Source organism: Seriola dumerili, unplaced genomic scaffold (genome assembly GCF_002260705.1).
Source record: "Seriola dumerili isolate Sdu_G_001 unplaced genomic scaffold, Sdu_1.0 BDQW01000121.1, whole genome shotgun sequence".
Classification (NCBI taxonomy): domain Eukaryota; kingdom Metazoa; phylum Chordata; class Actinopteri; order Carangiformes; family Carangidae; genus Seriola; species Seriola dumerili.
This window is the reverse complement of record NW_019174376.1, coordinates 1,287,697-1,307,683: the sequence shown is the minus strand read 5'-3', so window position 1 is coordinate 1,307,683 and position 19,987 is coordinate 1,287,697. Positions and strand designations below refer to the sequence as shown.

Sequence of the window (19,987 nt, the reverse complement as noted above, 5' to 3'; positions counted from 1 at the left end):
AAAAAAAAAAAGATTCATTCAGAGAAATGTCAGCCCAGCTAGGCAGTCAAACAACCAGTCAGCCATTTGCCTAGCCACCAAGTCATTCGGTCACTCATGCATTCATTCAGTCAGCAAATCAGTTGTTCAGTCATTCATTCAGTCAGTCAGCCACACTGTTAGACAGGCTGTCATAGGAAATTGATTGTGCCTCTGCTGGGGCTGGGATGACTGTGTGACCTCAACCATCAGCTCCACTGCACCAAGACAGCCAGACAGCTCAGAAGCAATGTCAGTCCTCTTTTCTTTCTTTCTTTCTTTCTTTCTTTAATCCCTTTCTTTCTTTAATCCCTTTCTAAAGTATGGAAAACACACAGGTGATGAGGCAGTCATGACAGAAGACACAGAAATGTGAACATAGACTGAAAATGGAGGAAAGAAGGAAAATTTGGAGCAGGAGAGATGAAAATATATTTATCAGCTGTCTCATTGTCCTCTGAAACTCCACATCTTTCAAAACAATTTTAGATATCTTACCCACACATTTGATGGCATTATAGGATAGTAGTAGCATCAATCCAGGAGTAGACTCATCTACTAAACTCAATACTGTATATGAGCTTTAACCAGTCCTTCACTTGTGTATTAGAAATACCAAGGTTTGCTTTTCCATGTGGAGGTGCTTCATGCATATATACAGAAATGTGTTATTAAACAATCATTAAGACAAACAACAGATAAGTACAAGAAAAACAGCCTCCAGAGAAAATCCATACCTTGCACTGCTCTGTCATATCTCATATAGTCAGGAGAGAATCTGTTAGCGTCGCAATGCATTAAATTTTGCTGTGTCACCATCACCTCTGTGTAGCATGGCGACAAATGCAGTGGTAAAGAGACCTGACAGTTATTTTTCTACAAAAAAAAAACGAAATCTTGAAAAGGAGACTTGAGCCAAGGACAGATGCTGTTCAGTAGTTATTTCTTCTTGTCTTTGGTAATAACAAATGACAGAGGATAATAGATGGTGCTCGGTAATGTTATAAATAGCTCATTTTGAGTTTGTAAGCCTTTCTACCAGTGGAAGAACTCTTAGAGAACACAGAGGAGAGAAAAGAAAAGGAGAGGAGAGGAGGGTGAGAGGGGTGAGTTTAGGTAGCAAGTGAGAGGGAGAAGACTGTCACGCAATTTGAAGACAGTTTAGATTCAATTCTTACTCTTAATTCAGCCAAATGTTTCAAAGCCTCCATTTTTTTTTTTTAGAGAACTAAGGGTCTTAGGACAGAAGTTGGTCACAATAATAATTTATAAGCTTCACAAAATTCTTTTAACTCAGTTATATCTGAAGACGACAAATGGTAGTTCTAAAAGTCATTCCAGTCACAATTTTTTTTTTACTTAATGAAATATACCTCAGGTAGCAAGTGCTCATAAGATGTGTTGAAAGGCAGGACGTAAGCAATTGCAGGCAGTCGTGTGACTTTGACACCCACTTGTGTTGATTGTAATGTCACATTGCACATTGGATCCCGCAGTAGGCATCGATGTTTTTCTAATTGATCTTATCCAGGTGAAAAGACTTTGAGTTCCAGTCACCCATTATGTGAGAATCTGACAGCACAGTGTGTGCTTGTGCACATACACAAGTGTATGGCGCAGTGAGAGACAGTGACTAATAGCTTTTATCTATCTCTGTTCCTCGCCTGTCAGTCATTATATTTTTGGTATGTTGCCTGGTGATTGGATGAAGACGTTTTTTAGAAAGTGATGTGGTCAGTGAGGACTTGTTTTCACACTGCATGAAGTTCCATTTTTTTTAGTTTCTTCTAGACAGATTTGATAGTCATTGCGTTCACTTTTGAACAACTTGATTCAAAAGCTTTCTTTCTTTCTTATTCACATCAATATGATGGGATATCAAGCCATGTTTGATTAACCTTGTTGGGCATTTTTCTCAGGCGGGCGAAAGCTATTGGAGGGGGGCTTGTTGGCAGGAGTCGCATTGACTGAGTATTTTCCATCATCGACTGAATTTTTTAAACAGACGGAGAAGTCTGAAGGCTGTCCATCATTTCGACAGATTGGAGCCTGTGCAGCTGCACTCCTGGTGCAGAAGGAGCGCAATCTGAGGGATTTCCTCCTGGTGAAGCTAGTACTTGCAGGATCGGGAAATCCCCAATCAGAGAGTCTTACGGACTTCTGATCACCTCCCTGGGAGAAATGTTCCCCAGCTTGCGGCTGTCCGAGGGTTGTGACTTTCATATTTTAATTGTAATTGTCTAATTCTGCAAAATTTAGTAGTTCATATTTGCCTGTTCAGGCAGTGTTTTAGTGCCCTCCGCTGTAACTATGAAATTTTTTTTTTTTATTTACTTCATGTGGTTCGTGAAAAGTGACAACACGGTCAGTGTCTGTGTTGATCTTATCTCTCCATGCCCTTACAAATGCATAATCTGAGTTGTTTTTGAAAATTAAATGCTGTTAAATAGGTCTCATTATAATTACAAATGAATATTAAAATCATAGAAAATAATAGATTATGATGGAATTTTTACGACCCTGTCCATCAATCCGACAATTTTTATTTCTTCAAATAAACTAATTTATTACAATGTTTCTGAGCGATGACGCTGAGGTAATGTTTATGCAGATTAAATGGCATATTTTTTCATCACAAAACTACATTTAAGGTTCAATGTGTTTAGACCAGCTGTTTACCGTTTGATACGTATTTTTTCATATGTAAACATTTAAATTCACATCAAAATACATTTATTAATTGGTTTGGAAATAGCGGCATAAATTGCTGTTTTGCCTCAGTATTTTTTGATGCTACCACTGGGGACTACAGTATAAAATTTTTTTTTTACATGTACAATGTTGCAGTGTAATGTTTGCATTTGGTTTTGCTACTACTACCTTGTTGTTTCTCCCTCTCCACTTTCGTCACTGCTCAGATTATCAAGTCAAGGAGCAGGGAGACAATATTAAAGTGGTAAATCAAGTAAAAGTGGTGATATGAGCTTGTATCATATCATCTCCAGCTCACATTTTGATGACATATCACGTTGGACACTTTATAGCAACACTTGCTTTGCCATAACAATACAGATGAAATAACCCTGTGCCCATCTCAGGACTTAAACTAGAATGTTATGCTATTGAGTGACGGTCCAAAAACACACATTTCTAACAGTTGTTTGTAATGTCAGGTATTTGTTAGAATTGAATATATCCTAATAAGTGGTAAAATGTTTGAACATGGGATGTAATGGGAGAACTATCTCTATAGCAACCAAATGTCTCTAAAATTGCAGATAAAATGGTAAATAATAGATAATAATCTCAGTTTTACTGTTTGTGTAAAAGGATGGTTTGATAATCTGACAATTTGATGAAGCAGGGAATGAAAAACATTGTGTTGAGACAAAATTATGCTATTCATCTGAAGCCTGTTTTGAACAATGTCCTTTCTTCATGTTGTGTATAAGGAGGCTAAATTCACAGGTCTACTGTTACTGACTCACTTTTTTAAAATTATTTTTGTATGTTTCCTCCTCTCCTCTCCTCCTTCTGTCCTCAGTCTCCTTCTAGCACACTTAGCCTGCATGTGTTGAATTTAATTAGACCAATAACTCCCTCATGATTTCTACAGGCTCATCTGGAGCAAGGATAGGGCCACAGGAGTTCGTTCGTTCGTTCTTTCTTTCTTTCTTTCTTTCACCTTGCAGCAGGAAGTTAATGTGTCTGTGTCTGTCTATGTTTGCGCATGTATTGAAATGTGCACACGTCATGTACATTTGTACTTGAAAGCATGTGTGTGATCTCACTCAGTGACTATAAATGCATAACTGTATGTGTGCCTAAAATGTTTAGAATAATTTATATCTTTAATCCCTATACTTCATTCCCCCCCAAAAAGAGAAAAAAAGTTGTACTGCCTTTCAGTCTTCAGAATACATAAGATGTGATCCTGATTCTCCATACTCAATCAAGATAGACAACTTGTCGCATCGTAATATGCTTATGCAGTTCTGATTTGAGTGCAGCTGCTGCTAATTCAGGAAAAAAAAAAACTGGTGAACTAAAATGGCTACCAGTGAATCTTTTGTAAGCTCTCTTTTGTTCTGTTAACAGTTATATATGTTCTACTGCGTGCATACTACAGCCAATATTACACCATTTCAATTCCTCCTTATCTCCCTGTAGACAGCTGAATTCAAAGCCACAGTAACATCCCCGTGTCTCTTTCTATTTCTAGTCTATCTTTCTAGGCCTTATGCTGGTTGTCCTATTTTCCAGTGAAACCTGGAACACCAGTATCACTCCTTTTCTTCCTGTGCCTGAACCAACGCTTGATCTCCTGAAACGATGACACACAAATGCATCACCATGGCCAGATGTTTTGTGAGCTATTGTAGATTGTAGATTCTCGTCCTGCACGCTCAGTGGCACCATCAGACAGATTGTTTACAGATACCACTTCCTCTCATGCACACGTCAACCTCCACCCAGCACAGGATCCTAACAGACTCCAAATGTCCCTTGTAGGAAGGAGGCGAACAGGCAGAGGAGAAGTTCCAAGAGAGAAAAGGCAGATAAGGCAGGGTGGTTTATTTAAATGCAAGTAGGGAAAGTGGCAGGAATAAAAACATGCGATATGTAGAGAAGCTCTAGAAAGACTGAGAGAGACAGAATCAGATCAGATCAACAGATCGGTGGGCATTCCTCAGGAGTGATTGATGTCACACAAAGCAGATAATATAAATGTTATCTGATTCATTTTGGCCAATTCTAGCCACATTTGGTTCTTATCACTGATGTTCAGACCGAGCCTGCATTAGATTGGAACAATAGTAGACAGTTGGCACAAATTAACTTGTAATTTTGAGGATTAAGGGCTTTAGTCACCTGATCTCCAGTTAATCTGAAACCATCAATATCATTTCAAACATTTGCTTTGTTTACAGCTTGAATCTGGGAAAGTCTTGCAATGCAACTATACATATCAAATCCAAACGGCTGATAACGGTCAAAGAGAGCTGAGTGTGAGAAAGGTAAAGAAAAATACAAGAGAAGGATGTGTCGCCTTCATGTTTATTTGCATTGTATGTTGTAGCTGCAAAGAGCCGGTTTATGTGAGGTTAAGGAAATGATGATGGGGTTAGAATTTAAGTGGTGTATGGTCATCAGCTTCACAGTGTCATCACATGTATCAAACTTGTCCCGTATCAAACTTGTCCTCAAGTGTAAGCAGTGTCTGCTCATGTGTGTGACAGTTGAAGAGGTTTGTCAGATGTTTAAAGTGCGTCAGTGTGTTTCAGTCAATTTTATTTGGGTGGTCTGTCCCTTAGTGCTGAAAAAAATTGTTGAAAACAATTTCTGTAATATATAGAATAAACTTCTATTCTATTGTATTCTATTCTATTCTATTCTATTCTATTCTTTAAAATGACAAAACAGTTGAGTGCCATGCTGTTTATCTCAGATGCTATTTGACCATGCGTGCCCCTTTAGCTGCACAGGAAGGACTCCTCTAAGAAGCTGTATCATGCTTTTTGATCCCCGGGTGTTTTCCGGACACAGATTAAGCAGCTTGTCAAGCTGACAAGCAACAGAGGGCTTCCATGAAAAAGACTTTCAAATCTAGGAACAGATGAGTAATCTGAGGCCAGGAACCTGGCCCACAGGGAAACACATGTAAGAGGATGGGGGTCAAACACATTTAGTTTTTAACAATTGGGTTTTACGCGTATGCAAATATTAGGGCCAGTGCCCGTGCTCTCATGTATGACTGTGCACATTTCTTTTTCTGTGACATCTCTCATGTATGACTGTGCACATTTCTTTTTCTGTGACATCTCTCATGTATGACTGTGCACATTTCTTTTTCTGTGACATCTCTCATGTATGACTGTGCACATTTCTTTTTCTGTGACATTTACGGAGACAAGAGCATCACTTAAGTCCTTCCCTGTCCTTTCACCATGTTTTACTGTAGCCTCTTCTGAAAGCTGAACAACAAACCTCATGTGGCAGAAATAGCACGACTGAAACAAAATTAACTTCTGACATAAACCTCTTTTTATATGAACATCTGTATAAATGCTAGGATTAGTCCAAGCTTTAGTGGCATTACTGATTAAGAAATACAAAATTTCAGAAACTGTCTATTCACATGCTCTTTTGAGTTGTCAGGGCCATAGGTATGCCATTATGTCATGAGATGTAACCCAAAACCTGAACTTACAACTTTAAATCCGCAGTCTATGCCTCATTACACACAAGCTTCAAGCATTCAACCTTGAAAATGATGATGACTCGGTATGTTTTTCAGGACCTTTCTTGGTTAGAAACCCTCTCAGGCAAGTGTCAGACTCAGTGCCATTACTACACTGTGAGGCATATTACATGTGGACTGCACCATGTGTCATACTGTGCGTGGATTAGTAAAATCCCCACAAGCACATTTGTCATCCACTTGTTTGATGCATTATTCCCTGAGGGTAGTGAATCTGGTCGTGAAACAGATTAAAACAGACTCATTCTAGGTTCAACTAGGTTCAAGTGGGTAAGGTTATGGTAAAAAAAAAAAAAGGCTGTGAAGGTGTAACCATTACCCCCCTACTACAGTTTTCCTGTTCTTTGTACACAGTCTTTTAACTAGAGTCTACCAGGTATTATGTTTTTCTGGGAATGTTCATGAAGGCTGTTTAATATTGTAATCTCGTCCTGTAGGCTTGGGTGGGGCAGTTTAATTTAACCTCTAATAAAGAAACAAGTCTTACAGTCCAAAGCCACAGCAGCACTGTGAGTGTATACTTAGTGCTTTGAGCAAAATAGTTATGTCATCATGCAAATTAATGTCAGTACAAAATATAAAAATTTTGTACCAATCCATTGAGTAGGTGAGTCGGGAAATCACCGAACTCATTAGAATTCATCTACTGTTCTACTGTTGAGATATTTCAGTCTGGACGTAAGAAGTGGACCAACCAACTGACATGTTAGACATAGTGTAGCTAAAAAAAAAAAAAAAACCTACAGTAGCTGTAGCTTGTCCACCTTAAATAAAAATTGATCTACATATATATTTTATCACATTGCATTCTGTTAGAAGACATAGCACAGAGCCCCGTCTGTTTGGCTCCTTTGAACAAAAGTTAAATATCTTGCGTATTTCCCTGTACATGTCGTGTGCTTGGCTTGGTGTGTGATCGTGTCATTGTTTGTAGCCTTGTGTCTAGTTACAGAAGTTACAGGACCAGACTTCACCTGGTAGAATTACTGATGCCTTCGATGTTTTCTTTTCCCTAGAGAAGAACATAAGGTCATTGTTAATCATAGTCTTTCTGAAAAGAGAGACTCTCTTAAGCTTCTAGTTTCTAATATCTGTAATTCCTTTCATTGCTGTTTATTCTTTCTGCCACTCACAATCCACACCCTCTTAATTAAAAAAGAATCCAATTAAACTGAAGGATAGCAAAGCTTTATAGAAAAACATTAAATAAAGTGAAATGTGTTTCACTCCTCCTACCTTATAATTTACCAGGGTTCCACTCCCCTGAGTTCCTGTTCAGGGTGATTGACAGCAAGGCGCCATGATCTGCAGGAATCAGGCTGGGAGTCTAGTGTAATTGGAGAATTTATCAGAAGAGAGCAAAACTGCTCCTACTTTACAGGATGATCTCATGCAGAGGCAAAACCACAGCCTGTTAAAGCACCAGAGCATCCTCACCAATACTAAGCAAACGCCATACCACTATTTATTATTAGTTAATTATAGACAACATTTGGGTTAGCTGGTTTTTCATTAATTATAACCATAAGTGTTTTTTCATGCTTTATTTGCTCGTTATATTTCAATATGCCAGGAAATAAAATGCCAGTATTGATTTTGTTACAGTTGCTAATGTGCTTCCACACCACTGCTCCAGGCAGGATTACACTTTACATCTCCGCATCTCCCTCCACAGCCTGACAATGTCGCTTACGTTGTATAATGCCATTTGCACGCTAAGTACAACCTGGATAAAATATTCAGGTTGCACAACAGAAAGAAGGACAGGACAAAAAAAGGCAGTCATTCGTTGCAAATTATCAAAGAATGAAGCATTGTTAATGAAAAGACGTTCCCCTGAAAGAAGAACGTGAATGAGAGTGAGCAGGCAGTTGAATATGAAAACATGGACCAAGGTGAGAGGAAAGGTGACATGTGCACACCAGCTAGAATAGGTGTGCGTGCTGCAGAGGCAGAACAGCAAGAAGAGGCAGGTGGAAGTCAGGAAGAGAGTGAGGGAGAGATGGAGTCGCCCACAGTGGCACACCTTAACATATTATTGAGCCACTACTTGAGCCTTTTAGGAGAGAGGAGATGTTTTTCATAGATGTGACTGATGGGGTCCATTAGGGTTTCTCTGTTTGGACCAAAGGCTTATATCACTGTGCCATCCTCTGTCCTCTAACCCAGTCATCTCACAGCTATAGCATATCATCACCAGCTCTCACTTTCTCGCCTCTCAATCTCACTCTGCGGTAGCACACTGCAACCCCTGCAGCTATCGGGGTTGCCTGGCCAACTGCTTTTCTTCAAAAGCCCCTCACAATTTATAACCTGACATAGGCTAAGCACACATACAGTTTACATGCAAGTATGTAATGTGTGTGCATGTATGTGTGCGTGCCTCCTTTCTCTGACTCATCTCTCTCTGTTTTTTCCTCTCGGCTTTATCTTCTCTTCAGCTTGATATGAGTTGGAGCTGCAGTTTTTTCCGAGCTCCTGCATTGGTTTCTAAAATAACCCATTTTCTTCGTCAGACTCTGTCTGCTGCGCTTAGTTAGCATGACAGCTGCTTTCAACCCAATTAGAGAGCACTGATGGTGGCTGAAAGGAGGCTCTTCGTGTGGTTGTTATATAACAATTCACCTCAGAGGCGATGTCAGTTAAACGTGTCTTCCTCATCCTCTCTGGTTGTGTGTGTGTGTGTGTGTGTGTGTGTGTGTGTGTGTGTGTGTGTGTGTGTGTGTGTACTTGGATATTGCAATGCCGTATTGCAGTGCAGCTGCTATCTAATGTGCGCATGTACGTGTGTTAGGGGATTCCCTGAACATTGTTCACCAGTCAGTTTCACAAATGATTAACTGCTGAAACTAGCAGTGTAGTACTGGTTATATGTTTACACAGTAAAACCACCTTGTTTTCGAGTTCATTGAGTTGTTTATGCGACTTCTCCAGCAGCACTGTTATAGGTGCTTGCACTGTTATGTTGTCATTAAATCATGCACAAAGCCTCTCAAACTTAGAAAGCAAGAACCAATCAGCTAACTCGCTTACTTAATCAGCAACCCCCTTCCTCGGTATTTGTTGTAATTTACAGGAAGTAGATACACTATCATCACACTGTCATCACACTGTCATCAACACATTTACCTTTGTAAAGCTAATAGTGTTACAATTTTTGAAACTATGGCAGTGAGTTATTGGTGTACTCCTTTCTGAGGCTGAAGTTTTCCACTGGTGTTGCATCGATTGCATCACATTTTAAGGCGTTCATGTAATTTGGTCCCCTCTACATGAGCACCTTCTTTAAATAAAAAAAAATAAAAATAAAAATCTGATATGTGCTTTTGAACATGTTTTTTAAAGAAACACTTAATGTCATGATACAAACCTGTGAGCATTAGTAAACCTGTCATCTGAAGTTATGAAGTGATACTTTCGGAGGTGCAGGTGTGCAGAGCAGCTCCATCGTCATTAAATTCTCTTGCACTATTTTTTGTGACAGGCAGGGGGGGCTATATGCCAGTGCTGCTGCTGGTGGTGATGGCGCAGTGGGCACAGCTCATACCTCAGCTCTGCCTCACTGTGCTCAAGGACATTTTGAGACAGACACACATGGAGAATGCGCATGACTTCACTGTGGAGGACAGCAAACTACCCACTACTTGTCAGATCAGGAACTTTTCATCATAGGGAAAGCAACAACTGCTCTAGAGCACAGTTTTATCATTATCACTTGTTCTTTATAGTTACAGAGCAGAACCGAGAGTCCTAGCTGACAAATCACTAGGCGTGATACAGACAGAAATTCAAAATTATGTAAGGGTAAAATCGACATTAAAATAGTATAATATATTGCACGTGACAGTTTTAATGTGTCGATTTCTAACAAGTCTGTTTTAAAGGCGAATAGAAGAAGAGAGACTGATGATGATGATATCATCAAGACTGAATTACAGTATAAAAAGTTGCTTAATGGGACTTTTTGCTTAACAGCACTATAGACTATAGCCTCAAAGGTGATGCTTACTGTGAGTTTAATGCCCTGGAATCAAATCTTCAATCCTTCAGAGCCTCAAATACCAATGGAAAATATTGATGATAGGAAGGCATCTTTTATTAATACAGGAATTGTGTATATTTGTTTTTAGAAATGATTGACTCAGTCTGCCAGTCTGTGATGCACTTAAGAAATTACAATGCCCTCGTAACAACAGTGTAATAGAATAGGGTTTGCAGGGTTTGCTCAGTGGCAGTGTAGCACATGGTTTTTGTGTTTTATGTGCACCTACTAAAAATAAACCATTTAAATGAAAAAAACAACAATCTGAGAGTCTGACAAAGACATTAATAGATGGTTAAACACCTTGAGTTGAACAAAATAAAGGCCAAAACGTAACAACTACATATTGGGTTGAAAATTCTTGTCTGTTAAAGATGTTATGTTATAGTAGCTGTAATAGATCCTTCTGTGGTTTTTCAGTAGTTCGTCATAAGGCAAACACTGTACAGTATGTTGGTCAGATGGTCTGAGCATCTGGCCATGGAGCTTCATGTTTTTAATGTGGATCCCATATGGTGCTCAAGTTCATGAAGTCCAATTAAGTGTCCTCGCACTTTAGGTAAAAAGCTGTTAATTATTTCAAAAGCTGCACTTTCTCCTTGAGTGATGTGTTACTCATTACTCACTGTCAAGCCATAGTGAGCATGCCAACAATTATGCGGACAGATTAGCAAATAGAAAGGGAGGCAGACAGAAGAGTAGCACAAAAAGAAAGTGTTTAGTCAGGTCCAGATAGACAGTTAGCAAGAAGACATCTTAGGGATTCAGGGGACAGTATATAGACAGACAGGTACGAAGACTGAATTGGGAATGGCGGTGGTAGTAGTAGTGGTGGAAATGTTGGAGAAAAAAGCTCCATATCCCTAGCACTTACGGAAATTGCTCCTTTGATCTTCAAATTATTTAACAGCGAATAAGAACCATTTTGACACACTGCCTTTTTTCAGGATTTATGTGAATGCATACAAAACATCAACAATAGCTCTACAGCTGCCCTCCTTTTCTAGAAAGAAGAAATCAATTCTACATAGATGGTAGTGTGTAGGGTAACTTTGTGTGTGTGCGTGTGTGTGTGTTTGTGTGTGTGTGTTCACATTCTATAAAAAGGACATCATTTGCTTTGAAGTCTCTTGTTTTCTGCCCTCTCCGCTACCCTCACTAAGCTGTCCCCTCTTTATTCTGTAATTCTGTATCCTTTGCTATCCACATCCTCCCTCTCTCCCCTTCCTCTCTCTTCTCTCCTCATTTCCTTACCTCCCACATCTCAATCTCTCCCACTCCTGCGCATGTCATCGTAATTTAAACATAGGCAGCTGCATGCCAGCAGAATATAATACCGCCACCACCAGTCATTTCCATCACCAACCTGATAATGTGAAGCTGGAAATATACAGCCTTGCATGGTCGATGACGAACAGATGTTGTGGAGGGAGCAGCACTGACATCCTGCATTAAATTAGTCATGTAATACCGCATTGCTATTCTCAATTATATTCTTATTTCAAACAAGAACAGTTTTGGAGAGTATGGAAGAATGACTTGAGTTTGGATTACACAGCTTGCTTATTTTGCTGCTTTTCCTGATTTGTTTTAAATTAATTTATGTCTTTAAGCTTGTTTGACGTTATAAATTATAGACGATACGAATGGACAGATAATTTTTTTCATGTTTGGAATAATGGTGATGTGTCTTGGCATCTAATTATGCATTTATTTTGTCTTCTGTGAACAGAAGCATAATTGGTTTGCAGATATGCTGACAATCGGTGCTTCTGTGTCATGTCAGCTCAGATTTGCAACAACAACCCCGATCGTCTAGGCAGCTGTTTTCAGTTCAGTATTTACAGTAACCCGATTCTTGTTGCTTTCCATTTCGTTTCCACTTATCTGACTGATTTAATTGATTAGCTGGCAAAAGACAAGTTAGTAGGATAGAAAACCAGTATAACCCTTGGTGTCGATGTACAGTGCAGGTACACAGGATAAGTGGTGATGGTGGTAGTGTCTCTCTCTTGCAGGTGGTCCATCTGGTGCAAAAGAGAATTACCTGTGTGATGTAGTTCCTCCCCTCAGCCAGCCACTTGATTAACCATTCAGGCACACAAATACACACACATACACACACATACACGCACGTACACACATATAATTTCCTGGGAGAGCATTTGTTTGCTTTCATTTGACGGTTTTGGAGGATCTGGCCGGCACAGATGTCTGCCTTGGCATGCAGAGAGTACCGCCAACATTGATTGGACCTGATCGGCAAGCGAAGGAGGGGGACAGCAAAAAAACATTGGAGAAAAAACAGAGAGGAAGATGTAGTCCTGCCCCATGCTGTTCTTTTTTTGTTTAAGAAATGGAGAAACTATCCAAAACCCAAGTAAGGTGGAATATGTAATGTTTCATTATTAATATAATCTGTAGGTGGGAAAAAAAAATAGCCTTAGTGGGAAATGCGCTCCTTAATCTGCTTTACAGAAATGTTTAGCAGGTTTAGTAGGTCACACCTGTCTCACCTGACATTGCCAATGCTGTCTAACTTTGTCACTTTATTAAAGCCTGGCGCTCATTAACAGACTGGACTTTGTGCCTGTGGAGTTACAGATGTGTATTCACATGTTGGCAGGGTCTCTCACCACCCTGCTGTGGCAAGGTCACCGCCACTGTTCCCGAGCACACAATTGTTTCTGGTACTAGTCCCATCTGCACAGGGACAGAGCTAGACTCTCAGCACAGAGGGGGCGGAGCATTTTCCAGGGGCCCTTCTGATAAAGTCATTTCAAAATTAAAAAAAATAAATAAAATTACAGATATATCCTATTAATAAACGATTGATTAATTAAATTATCACTTACTGAGCCAAACAAGCCAATGTCTAAGAAAAGATACAGTGAAGCCACTTTGTTAGACAAGCTTGTTCTGAACAACAACAACTGCAACAACAACATGAAGGTTTTTACAACGGGAAATTGTTTTTTACAACGTACATAATACATTAATGTTCATGTGACCTGGCCATTTCATGATTTAAGATTTTTACTGCATGCCAGCAACAAGGTGAACTAAGTTCTAACACAAAAGTGTATTGTGCATTATCTTTCTCTGTAGAAAGTTACAGGTTGCACCAATCACAAGGAATGTTTTTTAGTGTAACAAAACTAACTCAACAACAATGGAGCTTTCATCTCTTGGCTGGTTTCACTTTTGATTTACCTCATACTCGACATGTCAAGATTATGTATTGATTAGATTCGATTACTCTTGGTATATAAAGCAGGCATTTTACGCATTGGAATTTGGTTTTGGTGTGATATGTAAAGAACAGGTGAACCTCTCAAGGGCAGAAAGAGTGAATGACCAAATTACTCAATGTATGAATTTGTAGTTTGAGTGACCTTCCATTGCTATCAGTGTAGATGTTCTGGCTGACTTTACTCCTTTGTCTGATTTTATCTGAATATGATCTTCATTGCTGTGTTATGACCCCTCATAGAGGAATTCTTTGCAGTATTTATAAGGTGCATGTCAGATTACAGTAAGACAGTAAAGCCAGAGAGTTTTTATGCTGTAGTGCTGATCTACTGATGCGTTCAACTTGATGCAGTGCAGTGGCACTTTGTTTCCAGGTTTCCCCATGAGTGGTTGGGTGGTATTGAAGGGAAGCTGTGAGCCAGTGGTTTACTTTGGATATTAATATTAATAATGAACCTTATTTAGAGCCCTCTGCTGAGGAAGTAATCAATGTGTGTCATGCTGGGTCACTGATATCATTGAATGAATTGGAGGCAAACATATAACTCACTAGTGACAGATGAAAAGTGTTTTGTTTGCTGTATTGCGATATTAAATATTTGTTTCTCCTGTTGTCAACAGATCTCATGGAAAGACTTACAATGAATTGATACTATTAACAAGTATTGCTTGTGTTGCTTAATTCTCCATAGACGTCTATTGTTGTCCAAACACTATTAAAACACAACAGTAAGCCACACCATTGCATTAAGTGACATCTCTACAGACAGGGTAGGGAAGTCAGAAAGTATAGACGGATGGGTTAATCAACTGCTGGTTGATAAGTCCATCTTTTCAGAGGACTTGTTTGTAATGCAAAATTCAAAATGTTTGTCGTTGATGTAAACCAGTTACAAACTTTGCACCTTAATCCAGTACATTGCAGTCTACCACCTCAATGCTGCACAGGTCTTCCTTCTAGACTGAGGGCGGGATGCATTGGGGTGAAATCATCAACGCAAGGCATTACAAGACAAAAGGCAGAGAGGAATGTATCATCATATTGTCTGCATAAGAGAGGTCACTTACTGTAGAATTCAAGAGAACTAGTGGCGAGATAGCAGCAGCAGCTCCACAGCTCGCTCAGCCCATCCTCCCTGTGACAGTGCAGCGTTACGTGCTGCCTCTCCGCTTTGTCGTCAGAGCAGCCCCAGCCTCCCACCCGCACACAGCTCCTCTCCGCTCTGCACCAGAAAGGAGCATCCTTTTCTCTGCGCCCTCCCTCTCTTTCGTGTCCTCTCTCTCCTTTTCTCTCTCTCTCTCGCTCTCTCTCTCTCTCTCTCTCTTTCTCTCTCTCCCTCCCTCTCCCTCTCTCTGTCTCTCCGTCAGTCGGTGTGTCCTCAGAATGAGGTTAGCAGCACCAGTAGCAACAGCAGCAGTAGATCGAGACAGCAGAGCCACAGTCACTGCAGCAGCCAGGAGAGGCTGTTCTTCAGCTGTGCAGCATCTACCGCTGCATTCACCCCTGCCCTGAGAACGCAACACTCATCCTTGTGCTCTCTCTGTGTCTCTCCCTCCTCCTCCTTCACCTTCTTTGAATTCATCTCGTGAATTCGACTCTCTCTCTCTCTCTCTCTCTCTCTCTCTCTCTCTCTCTCTCTCTCCCCCTCTCTCTCTCTGTAGCAGTGATGGGGAAGACCACCATGTAGAGACAGAGAGGCAGCGGAGGCAACAGAATAGCAGCAATGGGAAGCCACACATGGAGCGGGTCTGGACTGCAGCCGTGGTGAGCCTGAGACTAACAGGACTTGCAACCACCATCATTGCCCTTCTCAGGACCTGACCACTGGGGCTGTCCAACGCTCACCTGGATGCTCCCCACTTGTGTTTCATCATCCCCTCCTCTCCTTGCTCTCTGCTGCTATTTCTCCTCTTCTGTTTCTTCTCTTTGATGGTTTTTAGTCTGCTGATATCTGACAGTCCTCTCCTGAAACAGAGAAGCTGCTCATTGATTTATCCCCTTGGATTTTTTTCCCCTTTTTAATCTCTCTGTCTGCCTACTTCACCTACAAGTGGCATTCTTTTTTTCCCCTTTTTTGGTTGTTGTTGCCTGCTTGATACCTATTTTGGAATTTTTTGGATGAGACTGAGCTCACCTCTCTCTTGTGCAAGCTTTTTGATTGATCTATAAGCAATAACAAACACTAATCTAACTGACTTGACTAGCTGACATCATGGGGGACATGTCCAACAGCGATTTTTATGCCAAGAACCAAAGAAACGAGGGCAACCATGCGGCAGGCTTCGGCTGCTCGGTCATGGATCTGCGCTCGTTGATGGAGCTGCGTGGCACAGAGGCGGTGGTCAAGCTCCAGGAGGACTACGGGGGCGTAGAGGGACTGTGCAAACGACTGAAAACCTCACCCACAGAAGGTGAGTCCCCATGCTTGTGTGTGTGTGTGTGTGTGTGTGTGTGTGTGTTTGTGTGTGCGTGTGTGCGTGCGCGTGTCTGTGGGTGTGTGCGTGAATATGTGTGCACTGGTGGGTTTTCTATGAAGGACTTAATCTTGAAGAATGTGTTCTGCTACTTAATATTGAGCTGCTCATGACATTGATGATAGATTTTCTGTTTGTTTGGATATTGATCATTATTAACTGGGTACACCTGCTTCATTTGATAAAAAAAAAAAAAACCTAATGGTAAAAGCACAGACATGCAGAAACCTTGTAAAGCACCTGGAGAAATGCGTAAGCACAGCATCGCAGCAGCAGACAGGGGAGGGAGTCCCGTTTGAGGGGGACTAATGAAAATTCTTCACAGCCAGCTAGTGTTAGACCTGTTTAGTATGCATAGAAATCTCTCCGGACAGTTTAGCCCCCTCACTCCCCCTCCCCCACACAAACACCCGCACCCCACCCGCCCACCTTCCCTTGTCATTCACCCATCCCGTCAGCCAATCAGCCGTAGCCTTATTAAGGAACAGGTCTCTGGGGCAACACGGTAGAGGTTTTGGCCACATTGAATGTGCTGTGGCGTCTGCAAATACGGACTGGGTATGAGTGGAATGAGAAAGCAAAAAACCAAACTCTATACCTGTTTCCGATGTATTTATTTTCTGTTTAGTTATAAACGCAGTAAATATTTCCTTTCTGCAGTACAAATGCTAAATTTCTACTTTTTTTTTTATCCTAACTAGCGCAGGTTAGTATGTACTTTTTCATTTTTCTGCACAGATATTCATTAAAAAAACAGGAAATACATCATAACACCATAACATATGGTGATGAAAGCCCATTCAATTATCACAGAATCCCTTTATATGCATTTTTTATCACATAGCAATTCAAATATGTGGTCATGCACTTATTTAAATGCGTCACCTCATACTCTGCCCATATATTGCATTAAAGTAGGATTTTTTTGTTGCTTCTTCCTTAACTAGAGCAACAGTAAAGCAGCAGTGCAGCAAGCAAATAAAACTGAACCTCTCTAGTGGCTACATATGTGTATTTAATATTCATAACAGCATTGAAATCATCCACCTACCCTGACGTTGGGATCATTGATCAGTATTCATGTAGTGTCACCTGTGTGACATCAGAGGTAACCTGTAACCTTATAGACCGATAGTCACAGAAGATTGTGTTTCCTGGTCTTGTCATCCAACAGCACTGCTGTCAGCTGGTGGTAAAACCTGCGGCAAGATAACAGCAGAGTAAATGAGATCAGTTCAAAAAAATCTTTCCAGTCACAGAGTTGAATAAAGATTAAAATAAAAGCACTGGTGAACACTGTCTGACACGGGATGAGATATATTTTGCTCATCACCATATTGGCAACATAGTGAAACAATGCCTGCAGTGATACAGCAATACTGAAATGAAACTGAATTTGGACTAGCAATAAAATTATCATAACAGATATAAAATTATAATTTAATTTTCCCATTCTCATGAGCATCCTGATTAGATACAAGAACATTACATTTTATCAGTGCGCTAAACACTAACGCAGGATCACAGCCTGCAGACTTGTAATAAAGCCAAAATTAAAATAATTGAACTTCTCAAATAGAAATAAGAATATTGTAATTATTAACATACTTTCTGTCACTGGTAATCTGATTTGTTGAATCTGTCATTTTGTCAGTGCTGTCTACAACACTTTCGCTGACACTAAGGGGATAGTACATTACGCACTTTATCTTAGAAGCAAAAGCAATAAATAGTACATGAACATTTTTTGTTATAGGCTGAGTCATAATATTACAGCTCATTAAGAACATTGAAAATTCTGGTATGAAATGTTTGCCAATGCATTTTCATATTTCAAAGTAAGACTTCAATGCTAAGACTCTCTGCGACAGTGTAAAATTACAGTTCTCCCTTCCTGTTTTGTCCTGTGGGTAAAACAATTATAAAAAGAGAAAAAAGAAGAAAGAAGAAAAGGAAAAGGGGAAAAAAAACATGGCTCTAAGGAGCAGTTCGAAATGCATGTAAATGCAATAACATGCCATCTGGATTGTTCAAAGCACTACAATCTCTAATGTGTGTGAGCCATTAATTATTTTCAAATTATTTTCAATGTATTTCATTTACGCAGCACTCACACATACACGTCAGAGGCTTCGACAGATGCTTCTCATTCACTTCGAATGGGGTGATGTCATGTCAAGCTGCATTGTGGTTCCATTGCTTGCGTTGCTTGTGGTAGAAGTTGAGAAAGGTTCAACTTTTCAAGTGGCAGCGCAGGCACCAACCAATAAATTCACGTTTATGCAAATATCCCAAGAGGGTGCAGGTGGCATTCAACCTCAAAATGGAGCAAAGGTTGATTATTGTGATGGGGAGTCACCTTGTTCTCTATGATCAGAGTTCATTTATTATTTAGGGACACAAACCAGAGTAATCAAGCCTGCAGAGAGGTGGCAGAGGCAGTTGGTGAATCTGGGATGTTTTCGTATGTTTGTAGAGTTTATTTCCAGTGTACGTCCCTTTAGCATTGCATGGACAGCTGATTAAGTTGTGTGTCCCAAGCGGGAAACTGTGATTGGTTGTTGTCACTATGACTATTGCACCAGCACCAAGCATCAGGCTTGCCCACCACAAAGCATTAACGCAACATGCAAGGGTGAGCGCTTTGTTACCGGATAAACTACATGTTGTGTGTCTCATGCAGTTTGGATAAACGAGGTGCTTCTTTATCATGTTTGTAAATCCATTGAACAAGCCGCTGTATTTTGGTTAAGATCTTAGTACTAACGAGCAGGAGGCCCCTCTTCTCTCTCATCACTATTAATTGTTATAATGAATTATTTTATCTCTCACTGGAACACTAAGTGGAAACTGAGTAATGGTATCTGGTGCATCTATTTGCATTAGTGATCCCAGGTGTTTCTATGTTTATGCTGTGTGGGTCCCCCTGTGTGCTGTGTGGTTGCTCCACAGAACATATGTTACCTCAGAAATATGATCATGGTAATTATCCTTGACGGTATTCTGTATTGCTTGCTGTCATCATGTGTGGTGTGTGTAATGTGTATGTGTCCCAGGGGCCTGCGTTTGATGGTAAGATGCCCTGAGCACAGTTGACCTACTAGCCCCGCATACTGTAGTCTATACCAGCCCTTTTACATGATACTAACAGTCCATGAATGGCTATACTCCATTATTCAGCATAAATGCGTAATGGCTCTTGACCGCATGCATTTATGTAGATGCACCAGGCACTAAGCTACTGCAGGATTGTTGCTACAGAACATGAAACTATAAAATCTAAATAAAAGGCACAATACTGGACCAACAGCCAGACATTTGAGACCCTGTTTATTTATTCATCTAATAAGGCATATAAGTTATGTATGCCTTAGGGTTAGAGTACACAGGGCTCACTGCATTTCTGAGCACAGGAGACACACTATGTACGTTTTTATTTTTATTTTTTTAAGAAAACAGCATAACACATACAGTGCAGGAGCCATGGTTTGGGGAAACATAACTCTGGTGTTATGACTAAACCTTTCAGGAATTAAAAGAAGTTTCCTTACTGTAGACATTATTATTTTCATTTTAAATTTTAATGACTCCACTGGATGTAGAATTTCCTAAATCCATAGAGGAGGAAGGTAATGGAATGAATTAAAATATGTAAACTAGGAGTCCTGTTATTCAAATCAGAATTGCTTAGAATACCTTGATGCATAGGTATGTTGATGATTAAATGAATGCTGATAAAGTAGCACATCTAATTCCGTAACATATCTGGATTCTTACCCTGCGGTTTTCCCAGTGGCCTGCTTCCTTGTACTCTATACCTGTACACAGGATGTAGTTACCTGTTGTTGCCTTGTAGGTGACTGTGGGGTGAAGAAGCTAGCGTTTCCCTCAGGCAGCCGGCAGGTGAAGGGCATGAGTCATTCTGGGGCCAGATGGGA

General features: G+C 40.3%; 1 protein-coding gene across 9 annotated transcripts in view; it reads left to right on the top strand.

Annotated features, from left to right (window-relative positions):
* Positions 1–19,987, top strand: part of atp2b2 (ATPase plasma membrane Ca2+ transporting 2) — a 130,055-nt gene that overhangs the window by 45,107 nt on the left and 64,961 nt on the right. For 7 of the 9 annotated variants that reach the window (XM_022748383.1, XM_022748382.1, XM_022748380.1 and 4 more), the window contains exon 1: positions 14,903–15,986. In XM_022748383.1, the coding sequence (XP_022604104.1) occupies positions 15,788–15,986 (199 nt within the window). In that variant the 5' untranslated portion in view covers positions 14,903–15,787. Of the gene's footprint in view, positions 1–14,902; positions 15,987–19,987 lie in introns of those variants that run through there. The other 2 variants (XM_022748378.1, XM_022748377.1) reach the window with 1 other exon arrangement.